The sequence below is a fragment of the Trachurus trachurus genome, assembly GCF_905171665.1.
Source record: "Trachurus trachurus genome assembly, chromosome: 15".
NCBI lineage: Eukaryota > Metazoa > Chordata > Actinopteri > Carangiformes > Carangidae > Trachurus > Trachurus trachurus.
In genome coordinates this window covers 25,976,808-26,000,932 of record NC_139906.1, presented here as the reverse complement: position 1 = coordinate 26,000,932, position 24,125 = coordinate 25,976,808, and the positions used below count along the sequence as shown (strand labels likewise).

The 24,125-nt window shown below is 42.2% G+C and overlaps 1 protein-coding gene across 1 annotated transcript in view; it reads right to left on the bottom strand.

Annotated features, from left to right (window-relative positions):
* inpp5a (inositol polyphosphate-5-phosphatase A) overlaps window positions 1-24,125 on the bottom strand; it is a 178,023-nt gene that overhangs the window by 67,098 nt on the left and 86,800 nt on the right. The window contains exon 5 of the mRNA XM_083988008.1: window positions 1,906-1,969. Coding sequence (XP_083844134.1) covers window positions 1,906-1,969 — 64 coding nt within the window. The remainder of the gene's footprint in view (window positions 1-1,905; window positions 1,970-24,125) is intronic.

Here is a 24,125-nt window from a genome sequence, read left to right as displayed (position 1 = left end):
GTACATTGTACTGCATTGTTTTTCAACCTTGGGGTCGAGACACCACGTGGGGTCGCCTGGAATTCAAACGGGGTCGCCTGAAATGTCTAGTAGGCCGAATTGCTTAAAAAAATTTCTGATAAAAATATTTTTTTTAACTAATCATATTCTTTTTAAATGTATGATTAAAAACATTGCACACAATCTTAAACAACTATATTCGATACTTCCACTTTCTCCAATATGAATCGAGTTCATAGGAAAAATATTTTAACAGTTTTTAAACTTTTTTGACCAAAGAGGAAATACTATGGGCACTGTCCAAACGGGTGTCGTTGGTTTAGTTTTCTCTTTTTGAGGGTTGTGTGTGTTGCACCTGTAGGGTGACCTGGTGTGAGTTCATGTCGTGGTTTACACAGACACTTGACGTGGTTTCTGCAGGTTTCACCAACATAAATCTAAGACCTTTTTAAGACCATTATGGATGTAATTTAAGACCTATATTCATGACAAGTAAAATGTACAAAAGAAATGCAGAGTCAGCATTACATGGGCATAAGAAAATGAGGTAACACTTGACAGGTGGGTGCATAGCACATTCATATGACCTTTCATACTATACTGTAATGTGTTCTTAATGCATCACAATGGCTTCATAAGACATGACTCAGTATTCATACATTGGGTTACATTACTATGGAATAACAAACTGAGAATTATTTTCAAAATAAAAGTCCCCTAATCGCACCTTCAGCATTCTATTGCAATGGTTCATGTCAGCTGTTAACATGGGTGTAAGCCTATATCAACTAGACTACATTACATTTCAGAATTGGCACCCTGGAAGGGAAGTTGGAAGTTCAGTTTTCATGATTATTTCATAAATACCTTATGCATGTTATTTTGTATGTCACTTTACAATACAGTCAGTGAAGGCTCCATAAGGGCTAGGAGTTATTTGTAAATCTTTTATGAATGTTACTTTGCAAGTCACTTTACTATCCAGGTGGTGAAGGATTCATAAATACCACTAGTTTCCAGGCTCAAATAGGGGACTTTTATTTTGAAAGAAATTCCCAGTTTGTTATTCCATAGCAATGTAACCCGGTGTACTGAGTCATGTCTTATGAAGCTGTCATGAATGCATTAAGAACACATTATGAAATACACCCACCCATCAAGTAAAGTGTTACCGAAAAGGGTGACCTGTCTAAAATGATTTTAGACTTGAACTTCAACAAATTTAAGACCTTTTAAGGCCTAAAATTTTGACTTTCAATTTTTTTTTTACTTTTTCTAGGCTTTTAAGACCCCACAGAAACCCTGCTTGAACAGAACAGAGCCACTGCTGGTTCTGTCTGTAACACCTGTGCTCTTATACCAGGTCCAAACGTCGTCTGTGAAAAAAGCCCCGTTCCAAAGGAAAAGCAAAGCTGCCCTGTGTGTGTGGGGTAGTTTATGTCATTCTGATTTTAAATCAAATCTTGTGTGTACAAGGGGAGTGGTCTTCCCCCCTCCCGACCCCCCTGCCTTCGCCCTGTCCTTCACTGGGGTAACTGGTGCTAATGCTGACTTGGGTCTAATAGGAAGCGAGGTGCCTCCACATCTATATCCCTTCTTTAATTAGCCCAGCGGCGAGCCCCCGGGGCCCTCTGACACCGCAGGCTGATGAGACCGCTGTAACTGTCCAATAACCCGCCACACACCATTACTGTAGGCCCGAAATCTTATGAATTAAATCCTAATATTAATAAGCATTACCATTCTGTCGCTTCCCCCCTTTACATTATCCTCAAAGCCAATCTTAGCTGGCTGCTTTTGATGGAAGTGGGAATAGCCTGCAAAATGGTTGTGTGTGATATACAGGGGTGGGATGAGGGGGGCAAAGAGGTGATGATGTATCAGAGGAGGTGGGTGGGCACTCACCTTTGAAATCAAACTGGTGGACGTTTTTCAAAGACTCGTGGATAAAGTAGAAACTTCCCAGAGCCTGCAAGAAGAAGAAAAAAAAGAAGGAATGAGTGATTCTGTATTTTAAGACTTTCATTTTCTGACCGGATCTGGATTCAGTCCAGATTTATCAAATCCTTTCACAGATGAAGATTTTCCACATGAAGCAAAGGGGGGGTTAAAACAATTCCCAGTCTCCAACCTGCTCAGGAGTGACTCTCATTGTCTCCCTGCTCATAACCTTCTGTGTACAAAGGAGCTGATGTGAGAAAGCGCCACTAATAAACTGGGCTGAGAGTAAAGAGCCCCGACTCTTTACCACACTCCACAGCTCACTTCCCACAGCTCGGCTCTCAATGGGACGCCGCAAACACTACACACCATCAACTACACAACAACAGGTGCAATGTGCTCTCAGTACAGTACACTCATACACCCTATTCTCCGGCTAAGAGTCTTCTAATGTGGCGAGTCAACAATTTGAGCTTTCAAAGGACACATTCAGATGGACTTTTGAATGAGCAGAGATCGACTTCAATAGGCTTAAAATCTTAATTTTCCCTCTGAACAATCAAGAAACTTTCCCAGTCGCTGGACAAGCCAATCAAAGTCTGTGGGAAGAAGTAAGAGTTGTGCAGAGAGGGGATTTGATGCGGTTCACAGTCCACTACACTGCTTTCTGTTGCCCTCTTTACATTTAGGGCAAATGGAGGCAAAGCTCAAGCTCAATCCTCTGTGTCTTTGAGATAGCAGACCTTTTGGCTCAGGATAATTCCGAGTCTCCTTTTCCCCCCCTCTCCTCAAAGAAAGGCAGAGGGTGGCGAGGAACTTTCACTATGAAGACGGCAGCCACCAAATTAAAACATAAGTGAGTAGAGTGAGAAAACACGGCGAAAGACAAAGAGTGGGATAGAAACGCAAAAGACGGAGCAAGAAGGAAGCAGATCAGACGGCTCAGGTAGAACAGGTGGAAGGGACCAGGTTTAGTGTTTTCCTATGGAGGCTCAGGATAATTCTAAGTCCCCCTACCCCCTCAAGGAAAGGCAGAGGGTGGCGAGGAACTTTCTCTATGAAGACGGCAGCCACCAAATTAAAACATAAGTGAGCAGAGTGAAAAAACACGGTGAAAGACAAAGAGTGGGATAGAAACGTATGTCTTGTATCTTGGCTTGTAACTCGACGGCATTGAAAATGAGGGTAACCTCAATGTCTCTCGAGAATAAATAAAGGTTACATTTAAAAAAATAAAAAATAAATAAATGCAAAAGACGGAGTGAGAAGGAAGCAGATCAGATGCCTCAGGTAGAACAGGTGGAAGGGACCAGGGTTTAGTGTTTTCCTATGGAGGCTCAGGATAATTCTGAGTCTCCTTCCCCCCCCCCACCTCAAAGAAGGGCAGAGGGTGGCGAGGAATGAAGACAGCAGTCACCAAATTAAAACATAAGTGAGTAGAGTGAAAGAACACGGTGAAAGACAAAGAGTGGGATAGAAACGCAAAAGACGGAGTGATAAGGAAGCAGATCAGACGGGTACAGTAGAACAGGTGGAAGAGACCAGGGTTTAGTGTTTTCCTGTGTTTTCCTATGGAGGCTCGGGATAATTCCGAGTCTCCTCCCCTCGCCACCCTCTGCCTTTCTTTGAGGGGGGCGAACTTTCACTATGAAGACGGTAGCGACCAAATTAAAATATAAGTGAGTAGAGTGAAAAAACACGGTGAAAGACAAAGAGTGGGATAGAAACGCAAATGACGAAGCGAGAAGGAAGCAGATCAGACAGGTACAGTAGAACAGGTGGAAGGGACCAGGGTTTAATGTTTTCCTGTGTTTTCCTATGGAGGCTCAGAGGGGGGGGTGAGGTGGTGGCGGTGGGGGGTGGACACGCTGGGAGAGAGTTTGGGCCCCGGTCCCCGGCCTCTGAATTATTTATGAGCGGCCGGCGCATCTTGAGATTAAACATTTGCTGATTTGTCAAAAGCACAAACATGAGGTCCTGCCCATCTCCTTGACATGTAAGTTCAGCCGACGGAAAAAAACACTGTCGCACATTTAATTGATGAGAACAGGCGGCTGGTGACCAGAACCTCCGCCATGCCCCCCCTCCTTCCCCACCCCTCTCCCTTCCCCTCCGTCATCCCTTCTCCTGCTCTGATGGAGGACAGAGAAAAAGAGGTGTGTGTGAGGGAAGAAGGGGGGGGCATATGAGAGGGGTGTCAGGCTACCGCGGCGACTCAAGGTCACAGCTTCCCATTGCGAGAGGACAGGCTTCCAGGAAGCCCCCCCCCCCTTCCTTTACATTTATTTGTGCTCACTTGTCTTTATGTTCTCTTTCACCTTAAAGTGCCGACAACAGACTTGGAGACAGAGATGGATAGGAAACAGGGCGACGGAGAGAAAACGGTGCTATTTGTCAAAACGGCTGCCACTATGCTAACTGCTGCTGTTTGTGTAAATATTTCAGTGGGTTAGTGAAATAAAAATGACCGCGTTGAAATATGACACGTATGAGGGAAAATTATGTGGAAGGGGGGAGAAAAAAAAAGAAAGAAAAAGAAGATATACTCTCTTTCTACTACAAATTAAATTGCAGTGCTGTGTTATCTCTGCAGAGAAGAGCACACCTGCTGCTTCATCAACAGAAAATGAATAGACAAACACTTCAGTTATTGATTAATGGTTCGAAGAGTCAAATATTCATTGATCTGAGGTTGTTCAGATTTTCTCTGTTTTACAGTTTTGTACTCTTTTGGTTTTTGTTTGGCATTTTCGGACTTTTATCAACTCCAGCGATCAATCACTTTATTAAAACACACTCAAATGATGAGTGGGAGGACGGCTGAATAATGATCCTCTGCGCAAAATCAAAAACATATAAACAAGTGATGGATTGAAGCCACTGTGCGGTCCGGCGGTGGGAGCTGATCCCTCCATACGCCCTCCATGCTGCACGCTACTAAAAATAAAATTAATATGACATCAAACAAATCGGCATGAATCAATTTTCAAATAAATGATAAACAACTATGCTTTAAGTGGCTATCCGTGTAATCGCAAAAATCTACTTAACCCTCAACCCTAATAAATATTTATTTGACATGGGGGTTCAGAGCCTCGCAGCTGCTCCGCTCCCTCTCCTCTGCCTCCCTCCCTGTACTCTTCATGAAGAAGCTATTATATTAGCAGGGTGCAATTAATCCATTTGTCTCCTTCCATGACAGGCTCAAAATATTCATTAGGGCCGGACTGCGCTGACAGGCCATGCTTATCTTTTACCAGTAGCTTTACAATGGCCTGTGTCAAACGTATGTTTGTCACGTCCCTCTTTATTGATTAGCTGCCAGATTCACTTGAAATAATTAAAAGTATATTTTACATATTTATAAACCCCACTGCCACGGCGGCTACTTAATTTTCCATTAGTAAAATGCAGTCTATTAAGTGCACCATGAGGGCCATGGGGGGGGGGGGGGGGGGGGGGGGGGGGTAAAGGGGGAAATGAGTAATCACCATAATTGTAGACAGAAAGACAATAACTGCACCATAAAAGCCTGGGTTTTATGACTCGTTCTGGCAATGTTATCTCTTATCACGAGTCATATTGGGTATACTGCTCTCAGATAAGGGCACAATGACACAACAGCAACTGCTTTCCATGTGTATGTGTGTGTGTGTGTTTGTAATATGGGGTTGACATTTCCAAACCCCCTGCAGATATGGGCTGAACAAGCCCCAATAGACTTGCTTGGTGGAAAATAGAGACTTGAGAGCTGCAGTACATAGCCTGCATACTTTGTGGCCGCTGAATGCTTTATCAATACCGAGGGCTGCAAGAATTAGTTCTGGCCGACGAGGAGAAGCAGGAATTCCGTGACCTCTGGATAGATTTTCTGCGTATAATGTGAAAAATGAGCCATAAAGCAAACATAAAAGTAATAATTTTTCTTCAAGGTCTCACCTCTAAACTGTGCAGAGGGAGAGTGGCCGGTCCCAGGAGGGCTGACACATACTCCAGTGTCATCCCAGTGTCACTGTACAACTTCAGAGGGTAATGTTCTGCTGTCCCCAGACACTAGCAAAGTGCTGGATTATGGCTTTCTGGAGCACAGCGATGAGAACATGTGTCTGATGAGTGCTTTAATGGGAAAAGATGTCCTAAAGGTAAACCCAACATGTTCCTGTTGGGTTTAACCAGGGTGCCATGTGTTTCAGCTGTGTTTAGCTTGTAAACTGTGTTCATCATTACACGTTATTACTGTATGTTTTTTTTTCAATAGTGTGCATTGTGCAGCACCTACCCATCTTACCCACGGTAAACATACAGCCGTAACACAGTGTTTTTCAACCTTGGGGTCGGGACCCCACGTGGGGTCGCCTGGAATTCAAATTGGGTCACCTGAAATGTCTAGTAATTGATAAGAAAAAATATTGATTTACTGATTATTATTCTTTTTAACATTATGAATAAAAACACCACACACAATCTAAAACAACTTTATTTTATACTTTCACTTTCTTGAATATAAATCCAGTTCAAATAAAATGCAGCATATAAAAATATCTGAGCTGACGCAGCTTGATTGACGGCCGCGATCACATGACTGCACATGATAGGGGGTTGCCAGAAATTTGTGATTGTCAAAATGGGGTCACGAGCCAAAAAAGGTTGGGAACCACTGCCGTTTTGGTCTGTAAAATAAAGTTAAGCCTAAAGTTGGTTATAATCTCTCATAGCTCAGTTCATGTGTGTATTAGGGCTGAATTTATTAGTTTTTGTCAATTAATCAATTAGTCAAATCAATAGATCAATAGAAAGCAAGGTATCAACAATTTCAAGACTGATTTTTAAAAAATTAATATTATTTTTGTTTAAAAAAAAAAGGCAAATAGCTCTCTCTTCAATATGAACATCTGTTGGTTTTCTACAGAATTTGAAACTCTCCCTTTTCGGAGCATTGATCTGCCAAAAAAACCAACAAAAAAACAATAAACATGTCAAGAAGTATAATCCTGGAGTCTGGGAAAATGTGGTGGTGAATTTTATAACTATTTTATGACATTTCATATACTAAAGTATCAACAAATGAAATTTAATAAGTTAACTTATTTAGATAAAATTAAACATTTAAAATGTAAAATTGATGAAATTGACTTATCTGATAAGTTTGGCTAACTTGTTTGTTTACAACCTGCCTGAGAGTCTTCATGTTGGGTGTGTTGGAGACCGACAACTTGGTGGGTGCAGTTTTTTTAGTTTTTTTAGCACGGATAAGAGGGATGGTCAAAGCTACAAACATTACACTCAAGTTGTCATTAATTATCCCTGAACAGCAGTTCTTTTTAAAGTGAGCCTTGCACTGTAATCACACAGAGACATATCCCCTCTGGTTCTACAGCAGAGACTAAATGGGCTGTTTTCCCAGTTTATATCTCATTGCTCAGAAATCCCCTGGAGTCCCCTCATCTGTCAAATCACAGGTGATGCCGCACACTTCCACATAAACCTGACCTCAGACACATCACCGCAAAAAAACAACTCACAATTGTCCACACACACGCACACACAGTCTTATTGGAAAGGTCAATCTGATGTGCTGTCTGTCATGAAGAAATGGTGTTGTGATAGATCAGAAACACATGCTCCGTCCAGACAGCTTAGAGCGGGAGGCACAGAGACTAATAGCTACATAACATCCTCATTAGTCACTTAATATCTGCATTCATACATGGCCAAACTCTAAACATACTCTAAATCAAAGTGTGAAGGGTGAATCCTTTCAGCACACAATGGAGCGGCTCACCGTGCGCTCTGACGACAGCTGCTGAATGCAAGAATCCGCGTATCTATTTCGAGATCGGCCCTCTGCGTCCCAGCGAGGGAGGTGGGGGGGGGGGGTCCATTCATATGCAGGATCCGGGGGCTAAAAGAGCACCTTCACAGGAGCCTCTCTGCACAAATCTCCAATACTGCACAAACAGCCTGTTTGTCATCCCCGGCAAAGGAAAACACCCCAGCACAAAAGTGAGCGGCATCAATAGAGATGGCTTGCTTTTTTCAGCCAAGAGATGGAGAAGCCTTAGTATTTTCTACCCCTCCTGAGTCCACTGCCCACCCCCGCGGGCTGCCATATGTGTTTGCCAAGGCCCTCTCTCCCAGTGCCATTGATTGAGTATTCAGAGTATTGAGCCACAGTGTCTATTATTCATCGGCTGCCTGGAAGGCCTGACTGGATACACAGACAAAACTCTCATTAAAACTTCCTCTGTCACTTCCTGTGATTTGAAAGTGGCCTGTGTGTCGGAGCCATCCGTCACGTCCTGAAGGAGCTCTTGTCTCTGGGGGTGTATGTTTCTGTGTGTGTTGAGGTGGGGGTGTAGGTAAGGTCGGGACAGAGGGACAGAATTAGACTCTTTGAGGATATAAGGACACATGGTCACATAAATGTTCTTAAAGGGATATTTCGACATTTTGGCCAATTCTCCTATTGCCATAATCCAGTGGTTCCCAACCTTTTTTGGCTCGTGACCCTATTTTGACATCACAAATTTCTGGCGATCCCGCAATCATGTGACTGCACGTCATTCAAGATGCACCAGCTCAGATATTTTATCTGAATTCGATTTAAGTTAAAGTATAGAATTGTTACTAGACATTTCAGGGGATCCCATTTGAATTCCAGGCGACCCCACGTGGGGTCCCGACCCCAAGGTTGAAAAACACTGCCATAATCCCTATAGTTTTAGGAGTAGGTTATCTTTAATTGTCGGTGCAAGCTGTTTTTGGATCAGCGGGGTAGAGACGCGAGCTCTTCATGGCGCACGATATTTCCACCTTTCCCTCATCAAACTCAAAACAACCACAATCCAACAACTCCAAAACGCTCTCATGGACAAGTTGTGACCTGCACATTCACCACGCTATGAAATAATAATGGAACGTTACGAGACAGAGTTGTTTTCAAGGCAAATGCGTAGCCGGAACTATATTCCAGACACGGCTGCTAGGCGGAGTGATTTCAAAAGCAAGTAGTTCCGAGTATTTGCTTCATGTGTCGTAATGTACATAAATATACGTTATTATTCATTATGGGTGAATGTGCAGGTCACAACTTGTTGTTGGATTGTGTATTTTGTTTGATGAGGGAAACGTGGAAATACAGTGCGCCTCTGTTGCGTTAGCTGAGCAGCTCACGTCTCTGACCCGCCGATCTAAAAACAGCTTGCACCGACAATTAAAGGTATTGAACCTACAGTAAGACTATAGGGATTGTGGCAATAGGAGAATTTACCAAAATGTTGAAAAATCCCTTTAATCATTTCCCATTGATGAAGATTTACATTAAACTGACTCTCCCTGGTGCTCCTCCATGTGGCCCCGGGGGGCCCTCAGCAGCAAACCTCACAGGAAAATTGGTTTACATGGCAAAGCAGGACTAGTATTGATCTCTGGCAATTAATACAGGAAGAGCAGATCCTCCATTTGCTTTCAGTGACAGGCCACCTGAACCTCAATGTGACTGGTGGCGTGTCTGTGGACAGATGAGGCCTTCCACACTGACATAACTGCTTCTCTAATGATTACGATACCTGCAAGATGTGCAAGACAAGCTAGATAAAATGAAAAATAAAAAACGAACAAACTGAAATGACTGAAGCAAAATGAAACGTGTGGGGATCACCAGAGGTAACCGTGATGGTCATCCATCAAAACAACATTTCACCCTGGACCAGAAACGTCAAGCTGCCTGTGGTCTCCGCAACATTACATGTCAGTCCATCTAATGTTTTCTGAGACATTCCAAATGGACAGATCAACCTCCATTGTCTTTCCTGGATCTATAATAGGAAACCACTGTATTTGCTACATTTCCCCAAAGCCGTGCTGCATCCATTCACTTATGGTCCATTTCAAGTAACCCCCCCCTCCGCCCCATCGCTGTATGGATCATTTATGATGCCGTATTTTATTTAGCTTTACCGAGTGTTTCCGGACTTCCACTTCATTATTCTAAAATCTCCCAGAATGCAGAGCGACATGCGCTCATGATTGATCTCAAAACCACTGATTTTATTTTCTTTTGAGGAAAATATTATGGATGGGTCTAAACAAGGCATAATTGGCCAAACCCACGGCAGCGCCTGACCTGCCAACAATCCAGACCTACTCCCAAGGTTGGCTGCCTCCCTGGGAAATATTGTGCATTAATTTCATTTAGTCTCCCCTCCAACATTCAATGGTAGAAGTTAATTAAATTGCTTGTCCATTGTGTTCATCCACTTACAAAGTTAATGATATTGTGCCTGAGAATTAAAGAGCGTTTTATAAAGCGCACAGGATGGGAGCTGGCAGGCACTACATTGCCCAGTTGAACCCTGTCAGTCGGCGGGCTTCTGAATCCCCTAATTAGCGGTGAAATGGATGCTTCCATCTGCCAATTTCCTGCCACGCTCATCAGTCGTGCAGTCGCTCCCCTAACCTGCCCGGCAGAGGGGTCTAAAGCAATAAAACCATCACGGCAATGACATTCAACAACAAAAAAAATAAATAAATTAAAGTGAATACGCGTATACATGATATGACTCAGACTTTAAAAGAGCTTCGCTATAATGCCGGGGGCTTTCTTTTTGCTGTAGACCACATCATTGGCTCCTTCGGCATAATTCAGATGGAAGACTTTGATAACTTTGTTAAAGATATTCCGCGCACGCAGTAATAGCACCTCGTTTCTGTTTTCAGACGGGGCGGTTTACAGAAACGTCTTCAGACAAAGCAGAGAAAGAATGCACAAAGGTACATCGCTCCAGACCTAATTAAAGAATAACAATCTAAACTCAGCTCAATGCATGGTTTCTATAAAGTGCACAATTTCAATTAAGGTAGCAGTGGCCCATTCTGAGAGAATGATTAATGCTCACATATATTTCAGCTGTGTATTTACTAATACCATGTTGCTGCCCCAGCAGTTTTTAACGAGGACATAAAACCTGAGGATCAAAGTAATGGGATTACACCTGTGGGGCTTGTGCTGCTGTTGACCTCTTAATGAGGCTGGGCAAAACGCTGCTTTGCATCTCAGAACACTCTGTACTGTATGAATTAATGGTTCAAATAAATGAAATGGAGGCACAGTGACAGCATTTGGTTTGGAACTTCACACACTTCCACCTTCCATCACGTGACCTGCAGGCTCAAAACGTGGAGAGCAAATCGTACCAGATCAGTGAGTTTTACATTTTGACTGGGCCTGTATCAGATTGATGGAGAGTGTTTGTGAACTTATATAAATAACATGCGAAAGCCATTACCTTAAGGTAAAAGAAAACTTACATTCAGATTGCATTCAGTTTCAGTGGAGCAGTGTTGTTGCTCACCCTTTTTATCAGCGCATCAAAGTTTATGGGCTTTGATATAATTTGGACAATTCTCTACCAATATTGGACAGGCTGGATTAAAAAGCCCAACAGTAGTTTGCCCATGTCTGTGCTACAGTCAGTTGTGATAATGGTTAGTCAGATCAGATCAGATCAGATTGGTGTGTATTCTGTCAATAAAGTATCAAGGTAACACAACTCTAAAAATTTAATCTTAAAGACATACAGTACATCCCAGGTGATGTTGTCATCTTGTAGTAATGGACACCCTAACTGAGCAACTTGTGCAGAGTTATCAGTGTCAGGCAGTAAAACCTGCCAGTGATGGATCACTTACAGCCACTGCTCACAGTCTGTTGACATGTGTGTAGTTTGTTTCCCCATGTATGAGATTATCACTGGTGTTAATGCAAACAGAACAGTCATTATTAAGTTGCCTTTCTATTTCTACAGCTACTGCTGAAAAAGAGAGAGTGCAGGAGTTTCTTCTCAGTCACCTTTAGCTCCATGTAAGCACAGTACTAAATCACCTGGCTGGCTGGCTTTGACTTCTGATCTTGACCACAATCTTTTATCAGAGTCTTCAACCCCAGTCACATTCTGAATTGAAACCACAGTTTGAAGGGCCCCACTGGTCAGACACCCATTCACTGTTTTAAAGGTCCAGTGTGTAATAATCGGCAAGGTTTATTGGAAAGATCTGATTATACTACCCATTAATAAGTGTATAAGTGTATAATCGCTATAAAATAAAATTTGTTTGGTTTTCGTAACTTTATAATTTTTCTTTTATAGCAAGGGTCTTGCTTTAGAGAAAGTCGCCATCTTGCGCCGCCATGTTTGTACGGCAGCCTGAATGGAAAATCCAGCCAGTCAGAGAGCAAGTTTTGCAAGTTTCGCGTTCATAAATAAACCAACAAAGAAGAAGGAGTAGGAAACAGCAGACATATTGTAAAATCGCTCCATGCTCCTGAAATACTCCCAGTCGTCCCAGTCTTGGTAAACAAGTTTTTTTGTCCTCTGAGGCCACCGTCACTTTGCCGATGGGAGGGGTGAACGCGAGCGAGCAAGCGCTGCAATCTAGAATCTGAATGACAGATGTCACGGTTTTTACACACTGGACCTTTAACCTGTCAGGCAGCTGTAGACAGTAGGAGTGACACACTGTACCATACTGATCATTTGTCAGTTAATATAAAGTATATATTTTCAAAACTCAAACAATCTAATATTTAACATGACTAGTGTATGATGCTTATGTGGAAACATCATACAAGGGCAGTGAAGTGAGTATTGTTTTTGTCTATTTAAACCTTCTACATCTCATATGATAGATGTGAACAAATACCAAAAAGGCTCAGGCAAAGCTTTTACAAGCTGTTGCTAATCCAACCCCCTCTACTTCTTCATGCCTAAACATGTCATCTGAACCTTGTATGCATATGTGTATGTATGCATGTATTATCTTCAGAACTGAAGAGTCTTTTAACCTAATTAGAGAGCAATGTCAGACGACCATTGTGTCTCATGCGCTGGTGAATTGTTGTCAACTACAGCACTTAACAAAGCAAGCAGAGCACCTTTAAGGTCACTCAGGCTGCAGGATTTACACACAGCTTTGCTGACATGGTTCTCTAATTTCATAATAAAGCTCAGGAAAACAGGATGTGATACCCATTCAGTCACAAACAGTGAGGGACAATATGTGGGACAATTATAGCTCTGCAGGGAAGTCTGACCTTGTCTGTCCCTTCTAACAAGGTCAGCAACCGAACCCTTTGGGGTTGGACATGAAAAATATTGTTCCTCTTTTTCCACAGGAAAAGAATCTTTGAAAGTAATCTTCAAATACACCATTGATCCTGGAGGAGCGTGGGCTTTCTTTAAAGAGCTACGCTGGCTCTGCTTGACACGATCATTGCTTTAAAAGGGGATATGAGGATGATGAATATTTACCTCATTAGATTGTCCCTAAAGATGAAAAATCAAAGTTTGAACAATTGAGGTATCCATTAGTAATTAAAGTGACATTACCTCCTCTGTGTTTTCTCGCCGCTGCTTAGTTGCCAGAGCCATTATTCAATTGTATCGGATGCTGGGGGATAAAATGCCTTTAATATACTTATGCTCATTAATGTAAATCATATTTGGCTATGGATGTCCAATAATCAAAAAGAATATTTCAGCTGGTAATTCCCTGTCTGCAGGAGTATTCCCATTAGGGGAAGAGGCTCATGCAAATGACAGGTCTTTGAGCTCATTGATTTTTTTCCATTTCTGCATTTTGGAGAGGCTGCTAATGTTGTCATGGACTGTTCATCAATCTATATTATTATCTGATTTAATATTGCGCCTATTCATGTGGCCTCATTTGTGAAAGAACTGATTGAATTAGGATCAAGCAGGCTGTAGGGAAAATGGAAGCAATATAATATTATCTGATCACTGTGGTCGAATGAAGACTGTAAAGAAGTTTGAAAAGTTTTTTTTTTCATATATTGACTGAATGCACAACTTGTTTACCAGCCTTTAATGAAAGCTTTTGTTTTTATTATTTCTAACATGGATGGAGCGCATGTGCGCAAAGAGCCATCAACATCAATGAGCTGTGACACGAGCAACTTTCTATATGTCAAATAACTTGTATTGAGCAACTCCACTGTCCCTAAGGACACTGATGGCCATCAGAGCAGTGATGTCAGCTGGAAAAGTAATCAGCCAGCCTCTGTCCCTGTCCCATGCTGCCTGTGGCCAGCACATGTGGCCTTGTAGTGACAAAGTGGCATCCTTGGCTGCCCAATGAGATACAGCTCTATTGCAGAGTGCCGTAATGAAAAATATTAGTTTGCTGCATCTTAGTGGCATTACTTTGTCACATGTGAGAATAATTTATCAGGAAGGTCTCCATTTCTCTGTATCAAGAGCCCTTCCTCCTCCCTTACTACAAACACAACTCTTCCCAAATGAAGGCAACATCGTCTAGATCATGAACCATCTCGTAAAACATGTAGAAAATATGACAGCTTCCTACGGCACAACCAGACAATCGATGGCGGTCTCCTCCGGCCTGCAGAGCCCCGCAGGTGGAGGAACTGCCCCCGAAGATCAGGACGGGAAGTCGCCCCGTCGGAGGGGGGAACGCTGAGTTTTTTCGAGGTTACACTCAGAAAAATCAAAAAATTTTCCCCCTCGATGTATAAAAAAAATAAGCAGCTTTCTGTCTGTGTGCTGTCTGGGTATGAGCAGAGGCGTTCTTGGAACACAACAGTGACCACAGGACCGTGAAGCTTTAGAGGAGTCTGCAAAAACACGCACAGCGGCTCGTCTCAGGCTAAGACGCCCGTCCGGTGGCTCTTTGTGGCCTTCTTTGTCTTTATGTAAAAACCGATGCTCGCCAATGATGTGTTATGTAAAAGTCCCAGAGGCTTGATTTAAATGGTTGGATATCCTCCATGCTAGCTTAGTTATACTCCAGTGCATCGCCCCTGAGAGCACATGGACGCTGCATGAAAAGCAAATGTAAATGCAGCCTCAGCTTCTTAGATAACAAGAAATTATGTCATGGGTTTTTTCCCTCTTATTGTATTATTATAATAATAAATAAAAAAAGAGCGAACAACGGAGGACTTTTCTTACGCAGATGTTTCTTTTTATCCGTTCAAATCGCAGCATCCGGCCTTTTCCAGTGGCCCCTCTTAAAAGCCAGCTTTAAGATGTTGAGTGAGCAGAGGTCCTGGTGCCAGGGGCAAGAGTGGCAGCAAACCCACGTCTGCTCTCCTGTAAATATATCACACCCTCAGAAATGTGGGAAGAAAAGAGGATTTGGAGGGGCCCATGCAGGTCTGCAACAAGTCTCCTGGGCCCGCCTCTTTTCAGAGCTTGACAGATGACCAGGTGGCACCGGACCGCGTGTCATTGAGTCATGTGTGAGCAGAGGAGAATACACAATGTACAGTACATCTGTTACATCTGAGAGCAAATCAAACTCAACGCTATAGACATAACTAGGCTGCGCACAAGTAACAATATCTGCAGCAGAGCTCGTCTGGTTTCACCTCCCACCGCTGAGTCTTTCTGAGGTGAGATGCAGTTGAAATGGTTTATTATATCAACGGTGGCTCTATGGTTAATTGGGAAGTCCTTTTTTTTTTTTTAGAAAACTGGATTTATATGTGGAGTAAATGTTTTGAAGAGGGGCAGTGACATTACAGGTGCATCTCAATAAAGTAGAATATGATGGAGGTCAGCTACAGTCTTCTCCATGACAGTGTAGCAGGTTTAGGAAACCTTTGCAGGTGTTTGGAGTACATTAGCTAAATAGAGTGTGACCCCATTAAGTTACAATAGTAAAGTTTTTCACTATATTCGTTTTTTTTAGATTTGGGGTTTTCGTTAAATGTTAGCTGCAATCATTACAATCAAAAGAAATAAAGACATGAGCTATTTCAGTCTGTGTGTAATGAATTCATATAATATATGATTTTGCTATTTGAATTGAACTACTGAAATACATTAACTTCTCCATGATATTCTCATTTACCGAGATGTAATTCATGCATTAATGTGTAAATGGTGAACATTTTTGTATTGACTGTTACTTTTGTTACCACAAAAATATGAACAAGCTGAAGGAACACATTTGTCTCATATCGAGATAAACAGTTTGCAGTGCAGCTAAATATAGCTGGTGCCAGTTAGCCAGTACAACACTAATTAAAGGTCCAGTGTGTAATAATTGGCAAGGTTTATTGGCAAAATCTGAATATACTACCCATGAATATATTAGTATAAGTGTATAATCGCTATAAAATAAGATGTGTTTGGTTTTCGTATAGCCTTATCATTCTTCTTATATAACAAGGGTCTTGCTTTAGAAAGATTCGCCATCTTGTGCCGCCATGTTTGTACGGCAGCCCGAACGGAAAATCCAGTCAGCCAGAGAGCATGTTTCACAAGTTTCGCGTTTATAAATAAACCAACGAAGAAGAAGGTGGAAGGAAAGAAGAAGGAGGATGGAAACAGCAGACATATGGTGAAATGGTTTAGATCTTCACCTCATCGCTCCATGCTCCTGAAATACTCCCAGTCGTCCCAGTCGTGGTAAACAAGTTTACGCGAGCAAGTGAGTGTTGCAATCTAGAATCTGAACGCTGAATGTCACGGTTTTACCCCCATTTTACACACTGGACCTTTAATGTTTTCTCAAATTCAAATAAATACGTGAAAAAAGGTTTTTTATTTTGTTTTATTTTGAAAATCACATATTCTAGCTGTATTAAAGGGACAACGAGGAGTTTTGGAAAAGCGAAGCGTTTTCACACTACATTTATGAGCCTCCGTGCACCGTGAAATTCTTTGACCAGCGCAAGAAGGACTCATGTTTTCATTCATCAAGAATTAAAGTCAGAGGTTCGACCAGCATTTCCGCCACCACTAATAATAACAAAATAACGATAGAGACAAAACGATATATTTATTGAAAATGGGCCCATTAACAAGTGTGGGTAGCGTAGATTCATCCACATTAATATGAGACTTTTTTATAACCAAATAGAAACTCCTCGTTGTCCCTTTAATAGAAGTTCCTGCTCAGAAACAGTTCAACCCTGATTTGTCCCTTCTGTGGACGCTCTAACACAGGTTTTGTTTTCTTAAGATCTATCTGATAAATCTTGCTATGCTAACTTGACGGCCCTGCTAGCTGAAGCTCTCTCTGGCTAATTGTTTCTTAAATCGGTCACATTTCCAGAGTTTGACTTGTTCTAACAGGAAACGCACAGGTGGAAGTCAGGATGTTAACGAGGTCCACATCCATGCAATTAGCACCGGTGCCGTAGTGTGCCATCAGTGTGATTAGCTACACCTGTGTCTGACAAAGCCAAAACATCCAAACGCTGCTTAGCGTCGGGCTACATGTCTACCCCGGTCATGTGAGAAACCCTGGTGCAGATCCTCCATCAGCTGTTTGGGGCTCCAGATGTTCCACTCCATCAGCGCCCCCCGTTTGATCCCGTAGATAAACAATTAGCCGTACATTTCTTTAAGCTCTCCTCACAGATTGATACTTGTGAAGTCGTAAAGATACAGACACAATAAACAGACACAAGATGATTCAGGTCTGTGCAGCTCAGCGTTCACAAAAAAAAAAAGAAAGAAAAAAAACTTCATTTCCAGTAGGCCACAGGATTCTTTGAAAAGTGCCTTTTTCTTTTCAGAAATGCAATTAGGCTGTTAAAATTAAGAGCTTGAATTTAACTGAAAGAGCATAACATCCAATCTAATTAGAGGGCTCTTTAATGAGTTGGTAATTAGCTACAGCATGGTGCACACAGGGTGCCATTGTGGTTTGAACTTGTGCAGGGACCCTGCTGACTGGAGCACCCTTTGTGTTAGATTGGTTCCCACTTGGGAAGCATTACTCTCTGAAATATGGTTATGTTTTACTTTATACCTTTATAAGACACCGCTTGGATATATGCTCAGGGTCAGGCAGAGGTTCGGACTACTCATCCGGTTTGCTGGGCAACTTGAGAGAAAAAACAGCAAAGTTTCAAGTGTTACAGGAGGTGAAAGGTTTGTGCGGAGCTCTGAATCCGGTTAAGTCTAAAATTAATTCTTATGAAGAGCAAATCCATCTCATGCTTTCAAGCTGCTGTCAGGACGGCAAACGGAACACGCGACATAAAACAAGGGGGGAACAAACGCGGGTGACATCGGGGTGAATGAGTGTAGTCCATAAATGGGCCTATATATTTGCTTGGTCAATCATAGCAGATGCATTTCAGTGTGTGCATGAAACATGGACAATACATAATAAGCTATTGAAAACTCCGCCCCTCCGACAAACACACAGCAAGTTTCATCAGGCGACGCTCCGACGGTCCCGTAGCCGCACGTTGCCTTCACTTTGCCAGCACCGCCCCTCATCTGCTGGGGCCCGTCTACCTCTGACCTCCAGAACCTCACGGCAACTACATTAATTTTCCTTACAAAAATCAATCAGCCGAGGAATGGGAGAAGGAGGGAAGGCCCTGGTTATTACACAGGGCAGGACACACCCTTTGACTGGGAGTGTATGGCTGTTTTTATAGGTAATAGTTTAACAGGGGGTGGCGGCTAGGGGACAAAGGGATTGCTCATTTCCCCTGACCCCGGAGATGACTCATTCCAAATAAACTTACATGTGCCCCTTTTTAATATCATTAGAAAATGAGGCCTTAAGACAATTTTGAGGTTATTTGATGTGAATTTGTTCTCTGTTAATCACAAGTTGGGGAAGCATATGAGACTAATTTGTTTGAAAAGATGGCATTGGAGTGTTGAGGGTTGCAAAGCAAAATAATGCATCCAGTCAAGGGCAAGAGAGCGCATATGACTGCAAATTTCCAGACATGTGGCCGTTTCATTTTTTGTGTCTATTTATATTCTGGCCGACCGAACAGACTCCCAAACATTCCCCAAAATCAGATTAGGAAATTATGAGCCCTATCATTAACCAGCTGTGTCAGTCTAGAGCTTCGGCTTCCTCTCTCCTAATGAATAGCAAGTAAAAAATGATTTAATAATGCAACAAATGTGCTTTATGAGCCATTAATATGTAGTACATAACATAAACATGACAACAATATTGGCTAGACATTTAAATATGTGAATAAACTGTCCCCGGTAGGCAGAGTATAGAGTTATGACAGTTAAAGAGGAAAGGCAGGCGCTGCATGGAAGCCTTGTGATGCCATTACTCTGACAGCGAGCGGGGGATCATCGGCCCAGCCACTGCCGGGGAGGTGCAGTGACTGAGTGTGTGTGTGTGTGTGTTTAAAATGGCCCTATGTGTTTAAAATGTGCTGCACAATACCTGCTAATTCTATTAAGTGCTTCTGTGGTGTGGCTGTGTGGTTACGGGTTGATGTAAATGGACGTCTGGTTGACTAAACAATGCAACAGCATTAGAATAAGGTGATTGGATAACAGAGTGGAGTAGAAGGCCCGAGCCCAGCCACCCCGGGCTCTGCCAAGTCCATTACGCGTATTGGAGACATCTCGATATCCGTCATGCGGCGTCGGGCCGGCCAAGAGCGAGAGAGGAGCTTGTTGTTTTGTTTAGCTTTCATTGTCAAGATAGCTTCCACCTCCCGACATGTCCAGGTGTAGCTAATGCAATCAAATGAGGACCTCACAAACAACCCCCCCCTCACCACCCACCTCCCGCCTCTTTCAATCTACTCTGCCACTTTTAGGCCAGTTTAAGGAAACACACAGCTAGTCAACGGGCTCAAGGACAAGAAGAGGCTCCCAGATCTGTTGTGACTTTGCTGCAAATCATTCGACCCATCTGATTTCATCATGAGCGCGAGGTCGCTTTTTATGATTCACATATTTATTTGAATGTGAGAAAACATTAAAGGTGCAGTGTGTAAAATGGAGGGAAGACCGTGATATCCAGCGTTCAGATTCTAGATCGCAGCGCTCACTCACTCGCTCGCACTCCCCCCTCTCGTCGGCGAAGTGACGGTGGCCTCCGAGGACAAAAAACGTGTTTAGGAGTATTTCAGGAGCATGGAGCGATGAGGTGAAGATCTAAACCATTTTTCTGATATGTCTGCCGTTTCCTCATCCTTCTTCTTTCCTTCCTCCTTCCTTCCTCCTTCTTCTCTGTTGGTTTATTTTAACGCGAAACTCGCGAATCATTCTCGCTGGCTGGATTTTCAGTTCGGGCTGCTGTACAAACATGGCGGCACAGGATGGCAACACTCTCTAAAGCAAGACCCTTGTTATATGTATATAAAAGAAGAATTATAGTGATTATACACTTAAACAAATAAATTCATGGGTAGTATATTCAGATTTTGCTAATAAACATTGACAATTATTACATACTGGACCTATCTTGTTTGAATTGAAAAGTCACAGCCACTTTGTGCTTCAGCGGCAAAGCACCGTCAGCCTGATTCCACCTCCTATCGACCAATCAGCACGCTGAGCTTTTCAGGAAATAATACAGCAGGAAACATAGCAAGAATTTTGGAATCCTCAGCACAGATGGTAAAATGACCAACTATACACAGGTTCACTGACACAAAGACAGTGCTAATGTGCATTTGTCTCCATAGGAGCCGGTCCAACAAGGCCTTTGAGTTCACCTGTAGTAACACATTAATGACTCTTAATGCACGTTTGACAGCTGATGAAGTTACCAGCACAATTGCACATCAGTTATGGCTTGTCCAGTGTATATAGATGCATTTTCTTTGTTCATTTTGTCGATTGTCTCCATTTTTGCACTCTGAGAAATTGCACCACTGTATTTACATTATGTGCTGTCCTGCTACAACAGGTCTGGGTAATATGATGATTTATATTGCGAGTGGGAGACTGCTTTATGGCAGTATTGGATTTTTAGCTGATAAACGGATTTTTAACTTGGTGTGATGAAGTATCCACATTTGTCAAGTATATGAGCTTTTTTTAACCCCAGGCAAAATAACACTTTCTTTGCATCACAATAATTATTGATACCATGATTTTGAAACATTACATATACCATGATAAAAGACTGCACTCATATTATCCATCCCTGCGCTCCAGCATCTCAGGTCCAACGATGTTGGGTCGGTCAAACACTGACCCTGTTGACAAGACAAATACCACTTCTGCTCCATTCTTGCATTTCATTTTAAATGCAGAATATGAACTGTATTTATCACTGGTCCAAACAGGCACACAACTCAATGATGCTGTCCAACTGTGCTCAAAGAAAATCTCTATCTACTATATCTCCCAAACACTGCTCTGTGAATTTAGTTCTCCTGATCTTTAAAATTCAACACAGCTAAAAAAAAAAAAACAGTTGAAGAAATAAAACATCATAATTCAGGGGGAAAAAAGACAATCATTGGCTATGTTTTCATCCACTTGTCAATCAAATTATCTGAAGATCACTAAAAATATTAAAGCTGGGGTAGGCAGGATTTGTTTTAAAAATAAATAAAGAAAATTATGTTTTCCAATTCAGCTATCAGTAAGGAAAGGTCCGTGTGTTTGGGGTGATCACACTGTTTGTCTATGTCTCTGTATGCAGCCGCCTGACCAGCCTACAGCTCCCAGTATCTTTGAGCAATTAAAGCTATTCTGATCTGGGGGTTCCTGATTGGGCCGGCCCCTCAACCAATCAGGAACCCCAAGACCAGAAAAGATTTGATTGGTCAAAGATACCAGGAGCTGTATGCTTGTTTACAAAACAGATCCTGCCTAGCCCAGCTTTAATGCAAATAAAGCGTGTTTCCACCTAAGAGCTTTAAATCCAATAGAATCTCATGTTAGAAAATACCTTTCTTGGAATTTAAGGTGTTTCTATTAATGTTTGCATTTTTACAAACAAAATCAAATCGCAAAACCAAATGTGCACAGTCCAAAAGTGTGACGAACCGCTGGAGTTGTTGCCTGGAAACCACTGAGCGCTACGAACGGCAGCCAAGTTAAGTTAGCTTTTTAGCAAACATGGATCGCATCTACTAATAAATGGTAAATATTGCGCAAGTTATGAAGTGATTATGTGCCAAAGACACTTCAGGGAAAGCCTGTCTGTTTGTCTGTCTGTCCACTTGACTCTTTCTTGTCTTTGAAAAGACAGAAACGCGTAGCAGAACTGACGTAAAACGTGATCGCAATTCACATGGGACGCAAGACAAATTTCAGAGTGATCTGACAATAAAGTATTATCTTATCTTATCTTATCTTACATTCATCCAGTAAAAAACTGTTTCCATCAGCATTTATCGCATTTAAGCCTTTTATCCACGAGGAGAAAATCTGATGAGATCGACAGTGCAGACCTTTTGTCGATATTCATGACATTAAATTGAATTTTACTGTTTCTCCATAAGGCATTTTTAATTCCATACAACTTAATGCGCATAAAAACGTGTGGATGGAAACACTGAGCTATTGACGTTCCTCACTGCACCTGATGAGATTGAGATCTTTGATAACTGCTCCATTCACACACAAAAAAAGAACATTCTGTCTGCTCTCAGCTCCAGCTTTTATTCTGCCGGGGCCCCCCACCACCACCACCTCGCTCTAGGAGCCAGTCATTAAAGGCACTTGTGTGGAGTGTGACTGTTTGAGTGTGTTCATTGGAGACAGGTGTCAAGAGGTTGTTTCTACTGGTGTAATTACTCGGCGGCACGGCAGTTAACCAGCGCAGCCGGCGGCTTTTCTTCAAACTGAGGAGAAATTGCTTGGATTAAATGTAACGATCCCCCTCCCCTGATATTAAGCAGCTGTGCGTGACACCGAGCCCGAGCGAGGAGATCCATTCCCCGGGAAACTGTTGTCTTCCCTCAGACAGGCCAGTGAGCCAGAATGAGGGGGGGTGGAGGGGGGTTTGGGGGGGTCATGGAGCAGCACTTCCACCACTGGAGGACGTGTTTAGATTAGAAGCTGCTACACTGCAAAAAACTCAAAATCTTTTCAAGAATATTTGTCTTATTTCTTGTCAAAATGTCTCATTTCTAGTCAAAACTAATCTCTTTCCACTTAAAATAATCATCACCTAAAAATTAACTTGTTTTTAGATCATTTTCACTTGTTTCAAACTATTTTTCACTTGAAATAAGTAGAAAAATCTGCCAGTGAATCTGCAAGTTTTTGTACTTGTAATAAGGAAGAAAAACTTGCTCCACTATCAGATTTTTCCACTTATTTCAACTGAAAATATGCTTGAAAGAAGTAAAAAGTGTCTGAAAGCAAGCTGCTTTTTAAATGTGATGTTTCTTATTTGAAGTATAATGAGATTTGTTTTGACTAGAAATGACATTTTGAGAAATTGGTACGTATGCACATATGTTTTGGAAATGCTCGAAGATACAAGTGTTTTGGAATGAGGTTAAGAAAGAACTGGACACTCTGATTGGACATAACTTGGACCTATCACCTCTTCAGTGTATTCTGGCGGCCAAGGTCTCGAGCGCAAATAAACAACCACAACGCAAAACTCATCGGAATACTCTTGTATATGACACGAAAAACTATTCTTAAGTTTTGGATTCATAAAGACACTCCTACATTGGACGATTGGTACAAAGAGGTAATGAATATAATCCCTTTGGAAAAATTGACTTACAGTATAGCCTTCATGATAACTTGGAGGGTTTTACAAAGGTATGGCAACCAGTTTTTGATGCTGTGGATGATCCCTCTGGACTGAGCTTCAATATCCCTCACTAATTGACATAACATGGATGACTTTGGTGGTGTATTTATGTGTTTATGTATGTTTGTAAGCTGTTACTTGCTTTGTTATGTTTATTCATAACTGTTGTAGGGCTGTCAGAACGAACTTCGCTATTCGAATACAATTCGAATGTTAGTCAAAATGAGAACATTCGAAGGTGGAAACTGACGTTCGAACGTTTTTAACGGGGCAAATTAACGTGCGTCGCGACGTTCAGAGTAGTAGGCTACACATGTTGATAAAACAGCATGCAGTTGTTGTTGTGCACAAGGTAAAGCTGCAGCTTCAAATATACGAGCAGAGTTTTTTTAAATTGCCCGTTCATTCAGCCGCCACGGTGCGCGTATGTGTCCCCACACTACACGCACACCTTTTTTTTTTAATCAATAGATCCGCGGACCACTTGTGTGCTGATCACGGATCAGCTGTGATCTGTTGCACCACTACTCTGTGCCCTCCCTGCAGCCCCCGCGAGGAGGGGGGAGTGGGGGGATGCCGCCCCCACCTGTGAAGTCGTGTTTCCTCCTTTTTTTTTTTTTTTTTTTAAATATATACCGCAACATATGGTTCACGTCAAGATAACTTATGTATTTTTG